This window comes from Coregonus clupeaformis, chromosome 21 (assembly GCF_020615455.1).
Source record: "Coregonus clupeaformis isolate EN_2021a chromosome 21, ASM2061545v1, whole genome shotgun sequence".
Taxonomy (NCBI): domain Eukaryota; kingdom Metazoa; phylum Chordata; class Actinopteri; order Salmoniformes; family Salmonidae; genus Coregonus; species Coregonus clupeaformis.
This window is the reverse complement of record NC_059212.1, coordinates 57103246-57125056: the sequence shown is the minus strand read 5'-3', so window position 1 is coordinate 57125056 and position 21811 is coordinate 57103246. Positions and strand designations below refer to the sequence as shown.

General features: G+C 42.1%; 1 protein-coding gene across 2 annotated transcripts in view; it reads left to right on the top strand.

The window, feature by feature from the left end:
• The first annotated feature begins 5796 nt into the window (after positions 1-5796).
• The window catches only part of LOC121535736, an 81083-nt gene continuing 65068 nt past the window's right edge, over positions 5797-21811 (top strand). For both annotated transcript variants that reach the window (XM_045206007.1, XM_045206006.1), the window contains exons 1-2: positions 5797-6297; positions 6729-6859. In XM_045206007.1, the coding sequence (XP_045061942.1) occupies positions 6057-6297; positions 6729-6859 (372 nt within the window). In that variant the 5' untranslated portion in view covers positions 5797-6056. The remainder of the gene's footprint in view (positions 6298-6728; positions 6860-21811) is intronic.

Genomic DNA, 21811 nt, shown 5'->3' with positions numbered 1-21811 from the left:
GTAGAGACTGGACGTATTGATACACCATCCAAGGTGTAATGAATAACTTCACTATGCCCAAAGGGATATTCAATGTCTGCTTTTTTAAATTATAATTTTTTTACCCATCTACCAATAGGTGCCCTTCTTTGCGAGGCATTGGAAAACCCCCCTGGTCTTTGTGGTTGAATCTGTGTTTTAAATTCACTGCTCAACTGAGGGACCTTACAATTATCTGTATGTGTGGGGTACAGAAATTAGGTAGTCATTCAAAAATCATGTTAAACACTTAGTGAGTCCATGCAACTTATTATGTGACTTGTTAAGCACATTTTTACTCCTGAACTTATTTTGGCTTGCCATAACAAAGGGGTTGAATACTTATTGACTCTGGACATTTCAGATTCTAATGAATTTGTAATTGTGTGTAGGCCTGTGACAAAAAATCTAAATGTAGTCAGTTTTAAATTCAGGCTGTAACACAACAAAATGTGGAAAAAGTCAAGAGGTGTGAATATTTTCTGAAGGCACTGTAAGCCTAAAAAGTCTACATCTATCTACAGTACCAGTCAAAGGTTTGGACACACCTACTCATTCCAGGGTTTTTCTTTATTTTTACTATTATCTACATTGTAGAATAATAGTGAAGACATCAATACTATGAAATAACACATATGGAATCATGTAGTAACCAAAAAAGTGTTAAACAAATCAAAATATATTTGAGATTCTTCAAAGTAGCCACCCTTTGCCTTGATGACAACTTTGCACACTCTTGGCATTCTCTCAACCAGCTTCATGAGGTAGTCACCTGGAATGCATTTCAATTAACAGGTGTGCCTTGTTAAAAGTTAATTTGTGGAATTTTGAATGTGACATGGTAGGGTTAGAATACAGAATATAGCCCTATTTGATAAAATACCAATATTATGGCAAGAACAGATCAAATAAGCAAAGAGAAACGACAGACCATCATTACTTTAAGACATGAAGGTCAGTCAATCCAGAAAATGTCAAGAACTTGTCAAGAAGTTTCTTCAAGTGCAGTCGCAAAAAACAATTAGCACTATGATGAAACTCGCTCTCATGAGGACTTCCACAGGAAAGGAAGACCCAGAGGTACCTCTGCTGCAGAGGATAAATTCATTAGAATAACTGCACCTCAGATTGCAGCCCAAATAAATGGTTCACAGAGTTCAAGTAACAGACACATCTAAACTACAACTGTTCAGAGGAGACACGGTCAAATTGCTGCAAAGAAACCACTACTAAAGGACACCAATAAGAAGAGACTTGCTTGGGCCAAGAAACACGAGCAATGGACATTAGACCGGTGGAAATCTGTCCTTTGGTCTGATGAGTCCAAATGTGAGATTTTTGGTTCCAACCGCCGTGTCTTTGTGAGACGCAGAGTAGGTGAACGGATGATCTCCGCATGTGTGGTTCCCACCGTGAAGCATGGAGGAGGAGGTGTGATGGTGCTTTGCTGGTGACACTGTCAGTGATTTATTTAGAATTCAAGGCACACTTAACCAGCATGGCTACCACAGCATTCTGCAGCGATACGCCATCCCATCTGGTTTTCACTTAGTGGGACTATCATTTGTTTTTCAACAGGACAATGACCCAAAACACACCTCCAGGCTGTGTAAGGGCTATTTGACCAAGAACGAGAGTGATGGAGTGCTGCATCAGATGACCTTGCCTCCACAATCACCTGACCTCAAACCAATTGAGATGGTTTGGGATGAGTTGGACCGCAGAGTGAAGGAAAAGCAGCCAACAAGTGCTCAGCATATGTGGGAATTCCTTCAAGACTGTTGGAAATGCATTCCTGTTGACTACCTCATGAAGCTGGTTGAGAGAATGCCAAGAGTGTGCAAAGCTGTCATCAATGCAAAGGGTGGCTACTTTGAAAAATCTAAAATATAGATTTTTTTTATCACTTTTTGGGTTACTACATGATTCCATGTGTTATTTCATGGTTTTGATGTCTTCACTATTATTCTACAATGTAGAAAATAGTAAAAATAAAGAAAAACCCTTGAATGAGTAGGTGTGTCTAAAATTTTGACTGGTACTGTATATCTAAAGCAATGTAATCTAATAAAACAAGGAAAAACAAAGAAAGAATACTGGACTTTATTTATTGTCAATAGTTTGTTTTCTCTTTTTTATGTTCAAAGATCAATGCACAACAACAGAGTGCCACAACCGCAATGACTGTTCATTCACAACAATAGTTTTATCCAATACAGAAATAAAAATATATAATAAACTGGGTACCCAATAAAAATAAAATGTGCGTGCACTCAATGATCTTAGTTCAGTTCCTACCACGATGTACCAGTCAATTGTCCCTCTATAGCAGGGATGGGGCAACTCCAGTCCTCGGGGGTCAGAGTGGTGTCACACATTTTCCCCATCCCTAGCAAACACAGCTGATTAAACTAATTGCGTTCTAAACTGAAGATCATGATTAGTTGATTATTGGAGTCAGGTGTGTTAGCTGGGGCTGGGGCAAAGGTTTGACGCCAATCAGGCCACCGAGGACTGGAGTTGCCCATCCCTGCTCTATAGAGATGAGGCGACGATGATGATTGTGGATGCTGTAGATCAGGGGTATTCAACTCTTACCCTACGAGGTACGGAGTCTGCTGGTTTTGTTCTACCTGATCATTAATTGGATCTACCTGGTGTGACACGTCTAAATCTGTCTCTGATTAGAGGGAAACAATAAAAACAAGCAAGTGGAACTGGCTTCGAGGTCTAGAGTTGAGTTTGAAGATGATGAGCCTCTGTAGATGGCGAAGTAGTTTGTAGAAGATGGCAGGTGGCTCTGGTGCTGTCGAATCAAAAGGGGAGTACAAAAACCAGTTTGCACAGAATAGATGTTCAGACTCTAGGGGTTGCCAACAAACTCCCAATCCATAGAATTATTGTAAATAATTTAGGGACTGTCTTGTTTTTGTGAAAACGTTGTCTAAAATTGCATGGGTTACATATACAGTAAGTGTGATGCATGTGACATCATGGGAACTTTGAGAAAAAACACTTTATATCGGAGTTGTCTCTTGACATTCGAGAAGGTCTATTCATGAGGCTAGCATAGCATCTCACTGTCTATTGAATCCAGGCGGTTGACGTCAACACCCCTCATCGAATATTCAAAAAAGTATTCAAATAGCGAGATGTATCCACCATCCAAAGAGAGGAATATATGGCGCCCCTTAGAGGTCATGGTGGAGAGAGAAAAAAACTGCCAGGCAAATCCGTTCCCTCTGGGTTTTTTTATCCATTGCCTATTTTTTTTTTTATATATTGCCTCTGATTTTTTTTTTATTAGTTCCTTTTTTTTTTTTTTATAAGCTACTCCTGACTCCTTGTATTTGTGTAGCCTATATCTAGGCCTAAAACATGCATTATTATGTAGGCTACCATGACGGTCCCACTTGGCCCGAAAACATTACAGCCTAAATGTAATTCTATTGTGTTAATTACATGCTTCAAATGGTGATGACCACTGACCATTCAATCGCCTATTTCAAGTTTCAGTGTTTTCATATGCCTCCGAATCATAAGGGCAAATAATAGGTACCGGGCATGTAAAACCCCTCAACTAGGCTAAGTAATTTAAATCGCCTGAAAAGCGAGGAACCTCACTAGCAGTCATAACTGAACGTTCATTCCACTTGGACAACATGAACAGTTGTCTATTTTGCGCGCCTCTCATTCCCGCGACCCAGTATTTTACCCCTTGTGCATAAAGTTAGGGCGATATACGTCCAGTAAAACATGGTGCAGCCACGCGCCTGCATGTGTTTGTTGTTAACAACTGTGCATAACTCATCCGAGGCAGAAACGTATGGAAGCCCATTCCCGCCACCCAAAAAAACAAACATGTATACTGTCTCAAAATGTCAAGATATTAACTCTAAATTTCGAGATAGTATAAGAACATATGATATTTTTCTTCATTTGTAGCGTTGTGTGGCGATTTCCTATTTCCAGATATCAGCACAGCAGGGTCGCTGACAAACGTGTGGTGAGGTGGCATATGCCCCAACACTTTTGATTCGGTTTGATAAAAAATATTGACAGAAAAGCATTGAAAATAGGGACTAAGTACTGCTGTTAAGACTGATTTGCTTCATGATGTGTCAACTCGTGCACAATTAGTCTGTGTTTCAGTCTGATCAACTGTAGCCTGCTGATAACAACCACAGCTGCAGGTAGCCTAGAGAAGCCTATAGGCTCTGATCCCCTCTGGCCAGGGGAAACGAAGCGGTAATGTCATGTATTTATAGCTTAAGCTATGTATTTATAGCCTAAAATAGGCCTATTTATTTGTGTTGAGAAAATATGTTATCAAGTTTGGTTTATATTCCAACTTCGGGTGGCTAGGCTAGCTAGACCTTATTGATACAAAATTATTGACAGGAATTAATCAATCAACACAAGTGATGACATACTGTGTGAGTAACTTTTTAATTACCGATGCAAAGGCCTACATGATGCAACCCTGCTTAAAGCAAACTCAGCCCTGTTGTCCAATCTCAATGTCTTTTTTTTAACCATATGACCTGATTAGAAACAATCTGGTCCCATCATAGCCCATATAAAACCGTTTTACAGCTGATTTATTACTACTCTCCAACTAGGGTCCGAAGTTTTACCTGGTTAGGTTAGCCCAGTGGTTCTCAAACCTCTCCTCGGGGACCCCCAGATGTTTCACAATTTTGTTTTAGCACTGAACTACTTCAACTGATTCACCTAATCAAGCGCTTGATGATAAATTGACAAGTTAAATTAGATGCGCTAGCTCTGGGATAGATCAAATACATGAACCGGCAGGTTTGAGAACCTCTGGTTTAGCCAACCAGATAAGGAAAAACTCTGTTGTGCATAATTTCCAAGAGGCTTCGGCGTTAACAGGTGCAATGATACGCTCTCATCGCTACGCTAGGCAGGTGAACATCTTGTGCGACATAGCCAACAAGGCACAGGTAGATGGTTTAAAGCGGCTCTGGCTCTATGTTCATAACTAAAACTGACAGCTATTTGCTTTGTTCCAATGACAATACGTTTACCTGGAAATTAGCTAATTGCAAGACTAGGAAGCTAATCAACTCCTTCAGAATATAATTATATATCAGCTAAGGTCATGATGAAGCAGAGCCAGACGGAATTCCTGCCTAGGGATGAGAATGCATCATTGCACCATATTTGCACCTTGAGTGGTTTCGCACGCCCGTTATTATTACTTGCCCTTATGATTCGTAGGCATATGAAAACACTGACACAGGAAATAAGCTATTGAATGGTCAATGATCATCACCATTTAAAGCATGTCATTAACTAAATATAATTAAATGAAGGCTGCAATATGTTATCAGCCAAGTGGGACCATCACGGTAGCCTACATAAGGAGTAGGGGGAACCGAACAAAACATCTGAGGGAATTTATTTTTAAAAATGAGGGAACAGATCAAATAAGAGGAAATTAAACAGCCGGAACAAATTTTAAAAAATGAGAGGGAACTGATAAAAAAGCAGAGATATGGATAAAAAAGCAGATAAGAAGAAAGAAAAAAAGAAGGTGGAACGGGATTAGCCTGGCTGTTTTTTTCTCCTCCACCAAGACCCCTAAGGGTCTCCGTAGGTTTAGGCTGGAGCTTGACAGTCTGCCGTTCCGCTCTGTGGACAACGAATCCCATTGTTAGGGCGGGGATACAAGCATCTCGTCATGATATCCAGTATCTCTGGTACCGTATTTCAAAGAACAGCGCGCATTCCTTTTCATTTAGCCACACCATTTGCGCTATGACGCCAACCAATAACAACCTTTCTCTCCAGTGTAAACGGAAGGAAGCAATGACCAAGAACAATTTCCACGTTAGCGTTTTTATCGTTGTTACTTTGACGTTTATTAACACCAAGTGAATTCAAAATATGTCTAATTTAACTGCACAGCATCACATATTTACCCCATGTAGTCTTTAACTCGCGTTGGAGACAGGACTTGGTTGATTGACGTTATCTAGGTAACGCTAGCTAGCTGCTAACTGTAACTAACAATGGCTAACTGTATGGTTTTTCACACTCAAATAGCCTCCATCATGGAGGTACTAGCGAATTCAGCCGTGGCAGAGATCAGTAAACTCGTAGACGACGACTATGCAGTGTTTCGTTTGGAAATAACTCAAAGCCAGAAAGAAAACAGAGCATTGAGGAGGAAACTACAGCTACTCGAACTGAAGGTAGCACGGGACCGCGCGGAGAGGACAATGCGAGAGCGATACAGAGGAATGGCAAGAGGTACATTTTGCAGAAGGCCAAGGCTGCGGGGGCTCTCGTCCCGTTTCGCATGCATTTACAAGTGTTACATATAATTGGGTCTTGCTCCGTTTTTGATAGTATGCCATACTTCCCCTGATTACTTAGCTATCTTGCACATTTGTTGTATTTTACTTTTATTTTACCAGGCAGGCCAATTAAGAACAAATCATTATTGCATAAAGACACATCATATTCTAACCAGATTCTTGATTTACTGATTTTCCTATTATCATACTTTTATAATAATGTGATGCATGGAACATAATCAGTCAATAAATAGTATATCAACAAGTTATGAGAAGTGTTACCTTACATTCTTGCCAATTGTAGACTGTAAATAGTGTACAATATAGCACTGAGCATTGACAGTACATCATTTAACCACCCCTTTCCCCCAATCACTCTCTTAGGTGAAGGACATCTCACTGGAGGCCAGAGGAACGTTGTAAAGCCAGCGGGACACAACGCGTGGAGAGATGACCAACCCATAGCTATAGATGAGGGGAATGGAACCTCAACCCAGCATGTTATCGTGATAGAGGTTAGTGTCATAGTGTAACATAAAAATTACAGTATATCAAATGTGGCCTGTTAATTTCAGAAATGCTCCCCTCAGCTATTCACTGGCTTACATCAATATTTATCTGCCATAGGGGAGTTTGTGAGACTTCCCTACGACATTGTTATCCAATTCCACCATTGTACCGATAATAACCTCCTCTATTATTGTGTCAGTCTGTAGATGCAGAGGCTGCAGGTCCTGGGGTCAAGCAGGAGAGGACTGAAGGAGAGGAGGACCCACGGCACAGCAGAGACATCCAGACTGGAGCAGCGCCTGGAGTGGCGCCCCTGTAGCCACAAAGGACGTCACCACCACCACCACTGCGCCCCAGGCCAGGTCCCGATGCAGCATCCCGGTCAGTGGAATGCCAAATGCCGCCCTCAAGTCAGAGACGGACACCGATACTTTAACTGTAACACACCGGCTCTTACACACAGGGTCTGACCACAGATCAGACCCAGAGAGACTGGGGCTGAGGAGACTGGGCTGTCCTCCTGCTCCTGGCTCAGATAACTTAACGGTATTTCATCATAGCCAGAGGACGGTTCATTCCCGTGGAGATGGTGACGTGTTAGACACTGGTGTTGATGATCCATCTTGTTCTTACGCTACAGAGATGGACCCTGGCAACATACCCTTAGGTTTAGACACACAGACTGATCTGTCTAAGGGCAACTGGAACCGGTACAGTAGTAGTGTATACTCTGAAGGGTGCCTAGATGAGAAAGGGGAGGTTATAGTGATAGATGAGGTGACTGTGAAAGTGGAAGGCGATGCTCCTCCCACATGGAATGCAGATAGTCACCTAGGAGACAGACACTCACAGGGCAGAGATTTCTTAGATTACAGGGAAAGCTTAGAGACTAATCTAAATGTCACAACCAATTCTCCTTTACACACGTTCAAGGATTGTGACCCAGTGTTCACGTCGATGGGGCTTTCCGATTCACACGGCAGCGTCCATTTCGATCAGGTATTGAACTCAAACAACAGGGATAGACCCCAGGCTCGGGGAGGAGGAGCCACATCAGGCAATAGTAAAGAGAAACGGTTCTTCTGCATGTTCTGTAACAAAGGCTTCAGGTGCCTCCAGAAGGTGGAGATCCACCAGAGGGTCCACACAGGGGAGAATCCCTTCAGTTGTACCCAGTGTGAGAAGAGGTTCTCCCGCCAGGACCACCTGAAGAGGCACCAGATGGTCCACACAGGGGAGAAACCCTTCAGCTGCCCCCAGTGTGAGAAGAGGTTCTCCCGCCAGGACCAGCTGAAGATGCACCTGAAGGTCCACACGGGAGAGAGGCCGTTTGCCTGTACTCACTGCGGGAAGAGGTTCTCAGAGAGGAGCTACCTCAGAATACACCAACAGAAAATGCACACGGCCCATGTATAGTGACATGTAATCAGGATGAAAGTATGGCGGTCCTGACGAAAAAATATATAGTGGGATATGCTGTACCGGTAAAACATGAGCCTATCACAGTAATTAAAACAGAAGTTTAAAAAAACTGTAGGCTATTACAGCTTTATTTTTCATTAGGCAACCGAATGTCAAAGGCATGAAAAATTGGCGAATGGACTTGAAAATGAGTGGTTTAACTTATTCTCCAAAATGCAATGTGGTTAGATGAGAACACTGACATTTTTCCAAGGCAGAGAGGAATTGCTGAAACAGAGGCACGCGTGGACAGCAGTGGATGTATAAATTCTGGCCTAATGAAAGTCCCCAAAATGTAATTACACTTTGTGGTGTTTTGTGTAACCGATGTCTCTTTCCATTCACCATTGTTTGGAGGCTGGAAATACAGTGCCTTCAGAAATGATTCATACCCCTTGACCTATTCCACATTTTGTTGTGTTACAGCCTGAATTCAAAATTGATTAAATATATTTTTTTCTCTCACCCATCTAAACATGTTTTTAGAAATATTAGCACATTTTTTGAAAATGAAATACAGATATCTAATTTACACACACTACCAGTCAAAAGTTTGGACACACCTACTCATTCAAGGGTTTTTCTTTATTTTTACTATTTTATACATTGTAGAATAATAGTGAAGACATCAAAACTAGTCCCGTATAGCTCAGTTGGTAGAGCATGGCGTTTGCAATGCCAGGGTTGTGGGTTCGTTTCCCACGGGGGACCAGTATGAAAAAAAATATGTATGCACTCACTAACTGTAAGTCGCTCTGGATAAGAGCGTCTGCAAAATGACTAAAATGTAAAACTATGAAATAACATACAGTGAGGGGAAAAAGTATTTGATCCCCTGCTGATTTTGTACGTTTGCCCACTGACAGAAATTATCAGTCTATAATTTTAATGGTAGGTTTATTTGAACAGTGAGAGACAGAATAACAACCAAAAAATACAGAAAAACGCATGTCAAAAATGTTATAAATTGATTTGCATTTTAATGAGGGAAATAAGTATTTGACCCCCTCTCAATCAGAAAGATGTCTGGCTCCCAGGTGTCTTTTATACAGGTAACGAGCTGAGATTAGGGGCACACTCTTAAAGGGAGTGCTCCTAATCTCAGCTTGTTACCTGTATAAAAGACACCTGTCCACAGAAGCAATCAATCAATCAGATTCCAAACTCTCCACCATGGCCAAGACCAAAGAGCTCTCCAAGGATGTCAGGGACAAGATTGTAGACCTACACAAGGCTGGAATGGGCTACAAGACCATCGCCAAGCAGCTTGGTGAGAAGGTGACAACAGTTGGTGCGATTATTCGCAAATGGAAGAAACACAAAAGAACTGTCAATCTCCCTCAGCTTGGGGCTCCATGCAAGATCTCACCTCGTGGAGTTGCAATGATCATGAGAACGGTGAGGAATCAGCCCAGAACTACACGGGAGGATCTTGTCAATGATCTCAAGGCAGCTGGGACCATAGTCACCAAGAAAACAATTGGTAACACACTACGCCGTGAAGGACTGAAATTCTGCAGCGCCTGCAAGGTCCCCCTGCTAAGAAAGCACATATACATGCCCTTCTGAAGTTTGCCAATGAACATCTGAATGATTCAGAGGAGAACGGGGTGAAAGTGTTGTGGTCAGATGAGACCAAAATGGAGCTCTTTGGCATCAACTCAACTCGCCGTGTTTGGAGGAAGAGGAATGCTGCCTATGACCCCAAGCACACCATCCCCACCGTCAAACATGGAGGTGGAAACATTATGCTTTGGGGGTGTTTTTCTGCTAAGGGGACAGGACAACTTCACCGCATCAAAGGGACGATGGACGTGGCCATGTACCATCAAATCTTGGGTGAGAACCTCCTTCCCTCAGCCAGGGCATTGAAAATGGGTTGTGGATAGGTATTCCAGCATGACAATGACCCAAAACACACGGCCAAGGCAACAAAGGAGTGGCTCAAGAAGAAGCACATTAAAGTCCTGGAGTCGCCTAGCCAGTCTCCAGACCTTAATCCCATAGAAAATCTGTGGAGGGAGCTGAAGGTTCGAGTTGCCAAACGTCAGCCTCAAAACCTTAATGACTTGGAGAAGATCTGCAAAGAGGAGTGGGACAAAATCCCTTCTGAGATGTGTGCAAACCTGGTGGCCAACTACAAGAAACGTCTGACCTCTGTGATTGCCAACAAGGGTTTTGCCACCAAGTACTAAGTCATGTTTTGCAGAGGGGTCAAATACTTATTTCCCTCATTAAAATGCAAATCAATTTATAACATTTTTGACATGCGTTTTTCTGGATTTTTTGTTGTTATTCTGTCTCTCACTGTTCAAATAAACCTTATTTCTTTGTCAGTGGGCAAACGTACAAAATCAGCAGGGGATCAAATACTTTTTCCCTCACTGTATATGGAATCATGTAGTAACCAAAAAAGTGTTAAACAAATCAAAATATATTTTCTATTTGAGATTCTTAAAATAGCCACCCTTTGCCTTGATGACAGCTTTGCACACTCTTGGCATTCTCTCAACCAGCTTCATGAGGTAGTCACCTGGAATGCATTTCAATTAACAGGTGTGCCTTCTTAAAAGTTAATTTGTGGAATTTCTTTCCTTAATCCGTTTGAGCCAATCAGTTGTGTTATGACAAGGTATACAGAAGATAGCCCTATTTGGTAAAAGACCAAGCCCATATTATGGCAAGAACAGCTCAAATAAGCAAAGAGAAAATACAGTCCATTATTACTTTAAGACATGAAGGTCAGTCAATACGGACAATTTCAAGAACTTTGAAAGTTTCTTCAAGTGCAGTCGCAAAAACCATCAAGCGCTATGATGAAACAGGCTCTCATGAGGACTGACACAGGAAAGGAAGACCCAGAGGATAAGTTCATTACCAGCATCAGAAATTGCAGCCCAAATAAATGCTTAAAAGAGTTCAAGTCACAGACACATCTCAACATCAACTGTTCAGAGGGGACTGTGTAAATCAGGCCTTCATGGTCGAATTGCGGCAAAGAAACCACTACTAAAGGACACCAATAAGAAGAAGAGACCTGCTTGGGCCAAGAAACACGAGCAATGGACATTAGACCGGTGGAAATGTGTCCTTTGGTCTGGAGTCCAAATTGGAGATTTTTGGTTCCAACCGCCGTGTCTTTGTGAGAGTGTGTGGGTGAATGCGGTGTGGGTGAACGGATGATCTCCGCATATGTAGTTCCCACCGTGAAGCATGGAGGAGGTTTTATGGTGTAGGGGTGCTTTGCTGGTGACACTGTCTGTGATTTATTTAGAATTCAAGGCACACTTAACCAGCATGGCTACCACAGCATTATGCAGTGATACGCCATCCCATCTGGTTTGGGCTTAGTGGGACTATCATTTGTTTTTCAACAGAACAATGACTTATCTCTTCAGTAGGTCATATGATTGAGTGTAGTCTGGCCCAGGAGTGTGAAGGTGAACGGAAAGGCTCTGGAGCAACGAACAGCCCTTGCTGTCTCTGCCGGGCCGGTTCCCCTCTCCACTGGGGTTCTCTGCCTCTAACCCTGTTGCAGGGGCTGAGTCACTGGCTTGCTGGTGCTCTTTCATGCCGTCCCTGGGAGGGGTGCGTCACTTGAGTGGGTTGAGTTACTGACGTGATCTTCCTGTCTGGGTTGGCGCCCCCCCTTGGTTTGTGCTGTGGTGGAGACCTCTGTGGGCTATACTCGGCCTTGTCTCAGGATTGTAAGTTGGTGGTTGAGGATATCCCTCTAGTGGTGCGGGGGCTGTGCTTTGGCAGAGTGGGTGGGGTTATATCCTTCCTGTTTGGCCCTGTCCGGGGTTTCTTCGGATGGGGCCACAGTGTCTCCGGACCGCTCCTGTCTCAGCCTCCAGTATTTATGCTGCAGTAGTTTATGTGTCGGGGGGCTGGGGTTAGTTGGTTATACCTGGAGTACTTCTCCTGACTTATCCAGTGTCCTGTGTGAATTTAAGTATGCTCTCTCTAATTCTCTCGTTCTCTCTTTCTCTCTGAGAACCTGAGCCCCTAGGACCATACGTCAGGACTACCGGGCATGATGACACCTTGCTGTCCCCAGTCCGCCTGGCCTTGCTGCTATTCCAGTTTCAACTGTTCTGCCTGCGGTTACGAAACCCCTACCTGTCCCAGACCTGCTGTTTTCAACTCTTAATGATCGGCTAGAAAAGCCAACTGAGAGACCTGAGCCCTAGGACCATACGTCGGGACTACCGGCCGTGGTGACTCCTTGCTGTCCCCAGTCCGCCTGGCCTTGCTGCTATTCCAGTTTCAACTGTTCTGCCTGCGGTTATGGAACCCCTACCTGTCCCAGACCTGCTGTTTTCAACTCTTAATGATCGGCTATGAAAAGCCAACTGAGATTTATTCCTGATTATTATTTGACCATGCTTGTCACTTATGAACATTTTTGAACATCTTGGCATGGTTCTGTTATAATCTTCACCCGGCACAGCCAGAAGAGGACTGGCCACCCCTCATAGCCTGGTTCCTCTCTAGGTTTCTTCCTAGGTTTTCGCCTTTCTAGGGAGTTTTTCCTAGCCACCGTGCTTCTACACCTGCATTACTAGCTGTTTGGGGTTTTAGGCTGGGTTTCTGTACAGCACTTCGAGATATTAGCTGATGTAAGAAGGGCTATATAAAATAAAATTGATTGATTGATTGAATGACCCAACACACCTCCAGGCTGTGTAAGGGCTATTTGACCAAGAAGGAGAGTGATGGAGTGCTGCATCAGATGACCTGGCATCCAGAATCCCCCGACCTCAACCCAATTGAGATGGTTTGGGATGAGTCGGACGGCAGAGTGAAGGAAAAGCAGCCAACTAGTGCTCAGCATATGTGGGAACTCCTTCAAGACTGTTGGAAAAGCATTCCAGGTGAAGCTGTTTGAGAGAATGCCAAGAGTGTGCAAAGCTGTCATCGAGGCAAAGGGTGGCTATTTGAAGAATCTCAAATATAAAATATATTTTGATTTGTTTAACACTTTTTTGGTTACTACATGATTCCATATGTGTTATTTCATAGTTTAGGTCTTCATTATTATTCTACAATGTAGAAAATAGTAAAAATAAAGAAAAACCCTGGAATGAGTAGGTGTGTCCAAACTTTTGACTGGTACTGTATGTATTCACAATTCTGAGTTAATACATGTTAGAATCACCTTTGGCAGTGATTACAGCTGTGAGTCTTTCTGGGTAAGTCTCAAAGAGCATTGCACACCTGGATTGTACAATATTTTCACATTATTGGTACTCAGTAATGTGTTGTATTGGATTTGCCCCAAACATAACACTTCATATTCAGGGAAAAAAAGTTAATTGCTTTACCACATTCTTTGCAGTATTACTTTAGTGCCTTGTTGCAAACAGGATGCATGTTTTGGAATATCGTTATTCTGTAGAGTCTTCCTTATTTTCACTCTGTCAATTAGGTTAGTATTGTGGAGTAACTACAATTTTCTTGAGCCATCCTCAGTTTTCTCCTACCACAGCCATTAAACTCTGTAACTGTTTTAAAGTCACCACTGGCCTCATGGTGAAATCCCTAAGCGGTTTCCTTCCTCTCCGGCAACTAAGTTAGGAAGGACGCCTGTATCTTTGTTGTGACTGGGTGTATTGATACACCATCCAAAGTGTAATTAATAACTTCACCATGCTCAAAGGGATATTCAATGTCTGCTTTAAAAAGTATATATTGAAATACCTATACGTGCCCTTCTTTGCGAGGCATTGGAAAACCTCCCTGGTCTTTGTGGTTGAATCTGTGTTTGAAATTCACTGTTTGACTGCATGTGTAGGGTACAAAAATCATGTTAAACACTATTATTGCTGAACTTATTTAGACTTGCCATATCAAAGGGGTTGAATACTTAATGACTCAAGACATTTCAGCTTTTCATTTTTTATTAATTAGTAAAATATTCTAAAAACATAATTCCACTTTGATATTATGGGGTATTGTGTGTAGGCCAGTGACAAAAATAATCTAAATGTAATGCATTTTAAATTCAGGTTGTAACACAACAAAGGGGTGTGAATACTTTCTGAAATGTAAAAAAATAAAACATTGATTTGGCCAGTATGCTGTACCACAAAATGGAATGTAAATCACAGAAAATATATGTTGTGGTGGCAGCTGCAGAGAAGTATTTAGGTATACAATATTTGACTTCAGAAGAGTTACAGGATGTGTTGAGTGGTGGTGTCTCGTCGTCCCAGGCCGTTGGCATAAGGTCAAAGTAGTGGAATGGGGTAGTGGGTTTTTAATGAGTGTAGGGTTAGTTGGAAGGGTGTTTTTTTTGGTATATATTTATTTTTGGTTTGTTTATTTTATTTTATTTGTATCACAAAGTATAATGGAGTTATATTATAGTCCAGTTGGGGGAGGTAATGCAACATATTGGATGCCAACCGCCGGTAAACTCCAAAGAAGAAGAAGTAGTAAACGGAAGTAAACAGTAGTCAAGAACAAGTTTGCGTTTTTATTGTTGTTATTTATACGTGTATTAACACCATGGAACTCAAAATATGACTCATTTAACTGCACAGCATCACATACTTATCCCATGTAGTCTTTAATTCGCTTTGGAGACGGGACTTGACTGATAAATGCTATCTAGCTAACAATGGCTAACTGTATGGTTTTTCACACTCAAATAGCCTCCATTATGGAGGTGCTAAGGCGAATGCAGCCGTGGCAGAGATCTGTAAAATCGTGGACGACGACTATGCAGTGTTTCGTTTGGAAATAACTCAAAGCCAGAAAGAAAACAGGGCATTGAGGAGGAAACTACAGCTACTAGAAATGAAGGTGTCACGGGAGCGCACAGAGAGGACAATGCGAGAGCGCGTCCTCGCCAGTCCCAGAAGTGTCAAGATCCTCGACCGATATAGAGCAACGGCAAGAGGTACATTTTGCAGGATAGTCCTGGCAATATGTGGAAATTATGTTCACTTTTTCATAAAAGCATGACACAAGGGTGAGTTCGTAAATTAACACTGGCTATCTACTCCGATGTCAGAGCACTCTCGGAGTGTGCCAGAAAGCGCAGCATAACTGATGATTTTACGAACGCATAACAACCGTTAAATATGACCGGTGTCAAAAAACGTTATTAAATTGTTGCCAGCACAGTTTGTCACCAACGCTCTAGATAACATGAACACAGCCTAACCAGCTCTGCTAAGGCGAGTAAAATGGTCAGTGAGGTGTTCTCTCATGTGTCTGGAAGTAGCTAGCCAACTTTAGCCAGTTAGCTTGACTGCGGTTGTGAGGTCAGAACGCTCGGATGAACCCAACGCCCAGAGCGCACTCTGGCACTCCAGAGTGAATTTACGAACACACCCTTTGTACACTAGTACAGTTTGGGGGCCCTGAACACATATGGAGGCATTGCAAAAAACACATCCTGGCGGCTTTTCCCATTCCGCCATAATGAAATAATGTGTTTTGCGTCATATCTCCAGAATCAAACATGATATAACAGAAAAGGTGATGTATACCCACCCCTATGTTTTGATGGTCAATAACTACAAGGATGCCATACACAACCTCATTTTGCTATTCCACCATAACCGGACAATGTATTTTCCGTAATATCTGCTACACCAAACATGATAACACAGAAAATGGGACTTTTACACCTACATGGCCAAAAGTTTGTGGACACCTCTTCAAATTAGTTTATTTGGCTATTTCAGCCACACGCATTGCTGACAGGTGTATACAATCGAGCACACAGCCATGCAATCTCCATAAGTAAACATTGGCAGTAGAATGGCCCATACTTAAGAGCACAATCATAGGATGCCACCATTCCAACGAGTCAGTTCGTTCAATTTCTGCCCTTCTAGAGCTGCCCCAGTCAACTGTAAGTGCTGTTATTGTGAAGTGGAAACGTCTAGGAGCAACAATGGCTCAGCCACAAAGTGGTAGGCCACACAAGCTCACAAATTGGGACCGCTGCAGCGCATAGCACGTAAAAATCGTCTGTCCTTGTTTGCAACACTCACTACCGAGTTCCAAACTGCCTCTGGAAGCAACGTCGGCACAATAACTGTTCGTCGGGAGCTTCATGAAATGGGTTTCCATGGCCAAGCAGCCGCACATAAGCCTAAGATCACCATGCGCAATGCCAAGCGTCGGCTGGAGTGGTGTAAAGCTCGCCACCATTGGACTCTGGAGCGGTTCTCTGAAGTGATGAATCATGCTTCACCATCTGGCAGTCTGACTGACAAATCTGGGTTTGGCAGATGCCAGGAGAACGCTACCTGCCCCAAATGCATAGTGCCAACTGTACATTTTGGTGGAGGAGGAATAATGGTCTGGGGCTGTTTTTCATGGTTTGGGCTAGGCCCCTTAGTTTCAGTGAAGGGAAATCTTAACGCTACAGCATAGTGACATTCTAGATGATTCTGTGCTTTCAACTTTGTGGCAACAGTTTGGGGAAGGCCCATTCCTGTTTCAGCATGACAATGCCCCCGTGCACAAAGCGAGCTTCATACAGAAATGGTTTGTCGAGATTGGTGTGGAAGAACTTGACTGGCCTGCACAGAGCCCTGACCTCAACCCCATTGAAAACTTTTGGGATGAATTGGAATGCCGACTGTGAGCCAGGCAGAAAGGCGTTATCATCAGTGCCCGACCTCACTAATGCTCTTGTGGCTGAATGGAAGCAAATCCCTGCAGCAATGTTCCATCTAGTGGAAAGCCTTCCCAGAAGAGTGGAGGCTGTTATAGCAGCAAAGGGGGACGAGCATGTGTCCACATACTTTTGGCCATGTGTATGTTTTGATGGTCAAGTACATCATAAACAGTTCAGGATAATTATGTAATGGTGGACTGTCATGTGAAGAAATACAATTAAATCGCCATTTCTCAACATACACCATATAATATTATTTCTGTTGATTTAAAAAAACAGAACTTTTCGAGAAACATAATACTTGAAAGTGAATCCCAGTTTAGAGGCAATGCAGAACCATTTTTTATTCATAGAGTTAGCCCAATATTGGACTAAAGGAGCATAATGTTATCCTTATAGTCCAAGGACCTTATGTTCTGTTTAAAGGCAAATTGGCTCTGAACGGGACAGGGATGTATGTCTGGTCCCCCCACTCCATAGACTTCAAGAAGGCTTTATAGACTTCAAGAAGGCTTTTATAGACTTCAAGAAGGCTTTGGTAGTATGCATGGTGTCACTCTGGAAGATTGAGATTATATGGTACAGTATACTTATCAAGATTGTTACAAACTTGGACATTTGGACTACTTCAAGGGTCGTTTCACCAAATGAGTACTTTGTGCGTCCCTTTTGATATTTTAAGTAGAAATTGTGCACCAATATTACATTTAAAAGCCTGTTATATTAAATATAGTTTCCTTTAATATAGACCACATGGAAAATGTAATAAATTAAAATGTTCAATATGAATAAAGACTTCCTAATGTGCCAAAATTCAGCATTTTGACATGTGCATCTTCTGTGACTTCTAGGAAGATTTTAACCCACTTAACCCCAACATTTCTCCCAAGTTTTCATCATCATTGTAAAGCCCTAGTTGTGTTTCTTTGACAGTCTTTTCTGAATATTATTATTTATTTCATGTGATTAGGGGTTCATCTAATCACATTAAATGTATGTCCCTCATTTTAAGGTCAACCCTGTTAGGTGAACTGAACTCGTTTTAATATAGTGAAACTATTCCTTTAAAAAACAAAAAATTCTAAAGAAACATTGAACATCTAATAAACTAATCATAGTGTAAAAGCTGAGCTGGTTCTACTCTTTATGGCCATTTTCTGGTGTTTTGTGTTGAAAAACTGAGCAGGTCGAGCATAACACGTCAACCTTGTTACCCATAGACAGGCTAGAATTTTTTAACAATTATTATTTTTGTTGTGAAGCTCACATTCAATTGCCCCTCCCTGTTGCACACAACAAGCTTCCATTCCCCCTGTCACAAGGGGATGTTATGGCTGATTTAGAATGAAATCGTCAACCCTTTTACTTTATTTGGCACTTAATAGGCAATTACTCTATACACTACCCCAAATTTGGTGGCACACCCCTCAATTATGGGCAATACCACAGAGTTTTCAAACCCAGAGTTACAAGTGGCCAACACAGGAACACCTCGCAAAGCAGACTCGACAGACCAGACAGGGGTTTGGTGTGTCAATGGGAGAAGTGAACGTTTCTTCCTTAGTTATTACTTTTCTCAAAATCTGAAGGCACGACCTAGATTCCAATGTCTCAAGTAGCTGAACATGTCATTAAAACAACCTGTTCTTATTTTTGTCAAAAACAACTTTATATCGAAGGAGTGCCTTTGATTTGACGGTCTGCACGTGCACATTCCGGCGGGACACGACCATTAGACCCGATTATGTGTTTCTGCGCATGAGTTTAGCTAGCTAACCACATCATACAAATCCAGAGGTATTGAGTGGACCGTCTTCTCCCAGCTGGAAGATCTCTAGCAGTGTTTTCCATAAGCACATGGAGTAGCCAGCCAAATAGAAAAAGTAGCCAGCCAGTGAAGTAAATAGCCCAAATTATCTTAAATTAATTAAAGGTTACATTTAAAATCAAACAAATTGTGTGATGGGCAGTTTGTCAAATGACAAAATGGGTCTCTAAAATAAACAGAACAGATGCTCAATTAAGTTCTGCTCGTCAGTAGCTTACGAATCGCATCGTTAAGAGAACCGTTCATATGGCTCCCTAATTTGAATACTTGTAGGCTTTTTTGGCGATTATTTGCTGATAAATTATGAAAACGTTCAATGAAGAATCCTCCTCACTACAGGAGCAATCGGAGAGAGAGCCTCACTCTGGTCCAAAATATGCTAAAAGTAAACAGATTGAATTGTTTAACATCACTGTCTGGCAAGTCCTGATGGACTTCATATCGACAATACGAACGAGATCTTTAGTTTACTTGGCCATATGCGATACCATGGACATAACTACGTTGTATGAGTTATGAATGGCAAGGGATATGAGATTGACTTTATTCAGTCAGTTCGACGCCTTTTATGAACTAATCAAGCTTGCCCCTGCGTCAATTAAAGCACAGTAAATACCCCCTATGCGCCACCACTCCGTGGCTGCAAATGGAACACGCGAAATAAAATAAATGTGCCAGAAAACAATAGGCTAAGTGGATTGACTCATCGTTACCACATATTGGATTCGACTACGTCAATGTAATAGATCATATTTGATAAGATATTTGAGTGACCGCTCTAACAATGGAAATACATGTCCTCAATGATGGAAGGCAAGCGAGGTCAGGTGGGACCATTCTAGCCAATGAGAGGGCAGATACGTGTAATAGCCAATGAGAGGGCAGATACAGGCATAATCAAGTTGTTTTTTCCTCAAAGTTGCCGGGAATGCCATGTGCATCCACTTATATCAGTACATTTGTAACAGCCTAAACATTACGAAACTTCTATTCGATCAAATAAGCCTAATGTAACTCGACACTCTCATAGACCTACATTCAAAAAGTGCTCATCTCACGCGGACAGATTTAGGAAGGAGAAAATCCTCTCGCTTCGGCTCTTGCTCTCTGACTGCAACAACAGCGCACACTCAGGTACCGGAAGGCGGGACAGACAGTCATTGCTTACTTTGTGACTGACAGGGGCCTGTCCTATCAATAGAAAACTAGAAGATGCATATCATTTATTCTAGCGGGAGAGAGCTCGACGACTTTTTTCTGACTAGCGAATTGAAAGGTAGCCTAGTTAATTTAAGTGAAACAAGTAGCCGGCTGAAAATGAGTAATCGGCTGGATAGCCGAAAGCCGGCGCTAGTGGAAAAAAACTGCTCTAGACCAGTGTTTCCCAACCCTGGTCCTCCAGTACCCCCAACAGTACACATGTTTGTTGTAGCCCTGGACAAACACGCCTCATTCAGCTCATTGAGGGCTTGATCATTAGTTGACAAGTTGAATCAGGTGCGCTTGTCCAGGGTTACAATACAAATGCATACAGTTGGGGGTACTGCTCTAGACAACAACCTCTCATTGTGCATTTGTCCAACTCGTCCTATTTGGAGGTCTGAGCAGAACAGCCTCGAAACAAATGTCCACCTATAATACGACAGCAATGTCAAATATGTTCTGTTGTATGGTTTGGAATGTTCCCGTGTTGTCAAGAAACACTTGAGAAGGATGTAGTCTCTCTGCAGTGGTTGTCTTGAATCTGCTGCATCTTCTGGCTGAATAAAATACACAACAGTACGTTATACAAGTAGGACCGGTTGCCAAAATGTCACACATCAAGAGACGATGACTTGGCCATATTCTCAGAATGCTCAGTTTTGACTCATTATGGATTTATGTCCCAATGAGGATAATGTGGCTTGAGTAAGTAAGCCTATTAGAATGAGATCTTTGTCGGCCCATGTGGACAACTATCTGACTAGAGTGTCTCGTACACTCTGATCTACTATGAGCCTGTTGGTCATCCATGCCATGAATCTTGCCTAAATGAACAACTGTATAATGGTCAAATACTCTACCATACTCGCTTGTCATAATTGACAACTGGTCTGGACTAGATGGTCACATGCATGCCAACCTTCATCCCAGTACAGCTAAAGGAGGTTCCTTCCATATTGTCTGCAGCAGACAACTGTTTGGCTCTGTATGCCACAGAAATAATATTAAATTGTGTATGTTGTCAGAATCTTCGATTTCAGTAGATTTCTTCCCATGGCTTACCACCATTATATAATAAACTGAACTACATTTATTTATGATGTACTGGGTATCATTGTAGTCCTTGATCATCAAAAATAGGTGTAGACATCACCCTTTCTGTGTTATCATGTTTGGTTCAGACGATATGACAAAATACATTATTTGGTTATGGCGGAATTAAAACGGCCATTTTGGGATTGCTTCATATCTGAACATATTCAGGGGCCCCAAAAGTGTACCAAGTTTCATGCTTTTATGAAAAAAGTGAACATATCAGCTAAAGTTTGGCACATAGACTGGACTAGAAGAGCCGAGGCTGTGGGGCCTATAGCACCGTTCTCCTCTGCTCATGTGTAACTTTAGATGTGTTAACGATATGGTTAACCAGAATTGGGTCTTGGTCAGTTTTGGATATTATGCAATAATTCCCTTTATTACTTAGCTATCTTGCGCGAACACACTATCATATTCTAACCAGATTCTTGATTTACTGCATTTCCTATGATTTAGTCAATGAAAACAATGTGATACATGAAACATAATACAATCAATAAATAGTATCAAGAAGTTAGAAGAAGTGTTACCCTACATCCTTGCCAATTCTAGACAGTGTCAATAGTGTATAATATAGTGTTGAGCATTTACAGTAGCTAACCTAACCACCTCTTTTCCTCAAATCACTCTCTCAGGTGAAGGACATCTCACTGGAGGCCACAGGAGCTTTGTGAAGACAGCGGGACACAATACATGGAGAGATGACCAACCAATCACTGTTGATGA